Here is a 4,420-nt window from a genome sequence, read left to right on the forward strand (position 1 = left end):
GCAAGTCGCAAGTCATTTTTATTATCTTATTGATCAATATCCAATTTTCATGACATTTTCTTTATAAGCTAGTCATTTTAATTTCTTTCCCATATATATATGGGAGTATTTGAAATTTGATGGTTGTGATAAGTCTTCAAAGTGAAAAATCCAGATTAGACTGGTTATAATTGTATATGAAGACTTTGAAGACTTGGTTGTGATAAGTCTTCAAAGTGAAAAATCCATTAATGTTTACCATTCTCCGATTCCTAGCTACAAGCCTCTACATATATGCCATAATCATATTAATTTTCTTTTATTTTTTATTTTAAAATTCAAAAAATTAGAATAATAGAATATTATCTTTTTATTTAAAAGCAGTTTTATTTTTCAACTAATTAATTAAAATTGACTTCAGTTCTAATTAGTTCCTTATTAGCGGGAAACTGATGATAATCATCTTTTCTCAAAACTTCAATCAAGGCATGTCATGCGCTAACTAGAATAACTGCATAGATACCACAATGAAGGAAAGTGATTGGATAGAATATAGATTCACTTTGTGTTCTCTTGGTCAAGGTCAATGGCTGCGCAGAAACGTTTTCTTTTACTGTTTAATATTCCACTATAATTATCATCGAAAGGACTTTATTTTCACAAAATTATAACTGAATAAAAAAATATATACTACTAATAAATACTTTTAATTTAGTCTTTAAATGAAATATTCTCTCTAAATATATACCATTATTTTTCATGATTATCAACAAAATTTTTTATAATAGATAGATAATGATGAGATTAATTAATTTACTCAAAGGGAGTTAACATAGTGAGAGTGGACTAATGAAGAGTCGTAACTTAAATGTAGGGCATGTAAATAGAAAAACAATACTAGTCACCTACCATTAAAAAAAGAATTATGTTAAGACAGTTAGCAATATACCTTTAAAATTACCATTAAATATAAATAAATAATTATAAGACATTCATTCTGTAGTGATTTAGAAGTTAGAACTATTAAATTTAATTAGGTTATTTTGTATATACGTATAAATAAAGTTAAACAAAAATCAATTCATCACAGCACCACAACTTAATAATAAGTAAATATCAGTTTAGTTGTGTATGAGAATTGTTAATTAATTAAAATCGTTTTCATCAATTAATTAGTATGTGGTGATTGCAGTAGCTTAAATAAATAATTTTAGTCATGATAGAACTACTTTAAACCGTAAATAAACCAAATTGACATATAAATAGTTTTATGAACAATGTACACATTTCATAATCAACATGCATGTGTACAATACTTATATAATTACAATATTATTTATATATTTGATCTATCATCACCCCGTTGTCAATTACTTCTCTTGTACTCATTTTATACAGACAACATATTTCATATATATAAAAATAAATCATTACATTGTCTGATATTTTCTGTCTTTTTCGGTCATTTACCCATTTACCCACCTAACAGTTTCGTTCGGTTTATGTCCTAGAGAACAAACGTATATTCTAAACTAAATTCCTATTAGAGGCGGTAATAGGTAAGGTACGGTAAGTATATTGTAAACTAAATTTCTATTAGGAGTAGCAATGGTTACGACATAGTAGAGTTTGGATTTAATGTATATTGTAAACTAAATTTCTATTAGGAGTAGCAATGGTTACGACATAGTAGAGTTTGGATTTAATGTATATTGTAAACGTAAGTTATAAAAAAGATATAATATTATTATATAATTTGATAATAATTTAAAATAGAATTGTCTTTTATGCAAAAAGAAAAACGTATTAAATTATCAATTAATAATTTTTTTTAATGATTAAGAATCTTTTGTATTTAGTGAGAGGTTTTTAATTTCACATTTACTGAAAACATATTTTTATACAAGTATAAAATATATAGATATATAAGGTGCGAGTTAGTTACGAATTGAGTTGGCAATCCTAAACACTGTTTAGTCAAAACTAACTCAACACTTAATCTACTAATTTAGTACTAAAAATAATTCAAAGAGTAATATAATCTTCAGAATTTGATTTCGAAGTCTAATATAAATGTTTTTAAATTTGAGAAAGTAATTAAAATAATAAAAATCATAAATTTAAAAACCTACTTTAAAGATTTAGTCTCTTTCTAGCTATATTACAATTTTATCATTCAAATACAACAATAAATACAATAACTGCAGTCAGATATATATCACTGTAATAGCTAATAGTTAAAAGTAAAGAGATAAAAATAGAAACGGAATATATAAATGTAGTATTTAACTTATAATTAACATTACACACACCACATACAATTTTCATGAGTACAAATTATGCGAGCTATGACCTGATTTACCAACATAGATTCATGATTTTATTATTGCCTTATTACTGCTAAATCCACCTTCTTAATCAATAACAATTAAGAACTCATACTGGCATCAGTATTATATTAATTCAAAGTTTAAATAGACGACATAACAATAATATCATCATTTGTATTAGTAAGGCTTTTCACCAACGACGTTACCAGCAGGATCATAACTGCAAATAATAAAAGTGCCCGCATTATTATCGCAAGTTACTTTGGCGCAACCAAGTCTTAACGAGTTGCGCCAAACCACCTGTGTGTAGTGGCCGCAGACTTGGCCACTCGCACAGCTGTTGGAATCGTAGTCATAGTATTGCTTTTCGTCCACCCACAATTTCACGGCATCCGTGCCGGAAAGGTCGCCGCTGCCCCATGCAAGGTTCTCCCCATATTGGCCACCGGAATGAATCAATTGGCAATCACCTTTGCGCTGATTGGCGTAGTTTTGTGCATAGGCTGCAACGGTGTCATCCCAAGACAAGTTTGGAACACCAACCTCGGATCTTGCTGCGTCGTGAGCATCAAGGTAGTCTTGTTGTGAGTCTTGAGCATAGGCCACGTGACCCACAATCACTAACCCTAACACACACAACACAACAGAGAATGAAGCCATGTTTTGGTGAATAGTAATAACAACTACTTAATTATTTCAGTGATGTATGTGTAGAGAAATGTTAAGTGGGAAGCTAAGTGTTTATTTGATGAAAATGTTGCAACTCTTGTGACGTATTTATAGGGATTTTAGCTTAGAAAATTGGTAGTTAGAAACTTTCATAAGGAAGATTAGTGTGGAACTTTCAAAATATATGAATGTGTGGAACGTGGATGACTAAGAAAACTAGCTAATAAATATGTAGTGGGGCTGCTAGTTTCTTAAAGTAGATTTAATTGTTATTATGGGGGCATAAACATCAATTATACCGCTTCTTAAAATGGTATTTGTTATGGTGTCTACAAAATATTGTTTAATTATTAAAACAGGTTAAATAATTAATTTTAAATATAAAAGTATAAAAATTAAAAAAATTTAAATATTTTAAAATTATTATAAAAAATAATTTAAACAAAAATTAAACACTAAATAAAAAACACCATAAAATTAGTCTCTTAGGTTCAATTATTTCTTCGGGTAATTAATAATACACTTCAACTAGTAGAGACTATTATATTCAATCAATAATAATAATGGAGGTCTTTCATCTTCATCTTTATTTTATTCTACGGGGAAAAAGAAATCACCATCTTTGTTTATTTTGGCTCCTTGTCTATACCATTTAGAGAAATGTTAAATGGTAAGTGATTAATTAATTCTTTTGATTTTATTTCATCTTCAAACCAACATGTCTATTCTCTATTTTTTTTAATTGATTTTTTTCCATCATTAAAATATGGTAAATAATCTTTTGTTGACTTGAAAATATGTATTTTGATAGGTAAATTTGTTTTAAAATTGATTGAATTAGCCATATATATTGATATATAGCATACGTGTTACTGTTACACCTGTTATCGTATTATTCTAAATAAGCATCGAGTGCATCTGTGCATGGTCTTAAAGAAATTAAATTAAAAATATAAAATATATATTAAAATATAAATAAATATTAAAAATAAGTTAAATAATACATATATTTATACATAAATTTATAGTGACTGATTTTTAATGTGGATTTTTGTTATCTTATTGATCAATATCAAATTTTCTTGATAACTTTTCTTTATAAGCTGGCCATTTTAATTTCTTTCCTACATATATGGGAGTATTTGAATTTTGATGGTTGTGATGAGTCTTCATCAAAGCAAAAAATCCAGATTAGACTGGTTGTAGTTGTATATGAAGACTTGGTTAATGGTTACGATTCTTCGATCCCTAGGTAAGGCCTCTACATATATGCGATAATCATATATACCTAGGCTAGTAATAGGTAGGGTAGGTAAGATTTGTACTTTACCCTAATTTTATCCGCGAGTTAAAAATTTTTTTAAAATTTTATCCTACTCTATTAGCGGGTTGAGAATTTCTCAATTTTAACCCTATCCGCATCTTAAAGTTTTAATAAATCC

The 4,420-nt window shown here is 27.8% G+C and overlaps 1 protein-coding gene across 1 annotated transcript; it reads right to left on the minus strand.

The window, feature by feature from the left end:
* LOC107622464 (pathogenesis-related protein 1C) lies at positions 2,232 to 3,078 on the minus strand. Its single transcript, XM_016324364.2, has one exon. It carries the CDS (start codon positions 2,967 to 2,969, stop codon positions 2,487 to 2,489), a length of 483 nt encoding a protein of 160 aa, XP_016179850.1. The 5' UTR covers positions 2,970 to 3,078; the 3' UTR covers positions 2,232 to 2,486.

This window comes from Arachis ipaensis, chromosome B10 (assembly GCF_000816755.2).
Source record: "Arachis ipaensis cultivar K30076 chromosome B10, Araip1.1, whole genome shotgun sequence".
NCBI classification, from domain to species: Eukaryota; Viridiplantae; Streptophyta; class Magnoliopsida; order Fabales; family Fabaceae; genus Arachis; species Arachis ipaensis.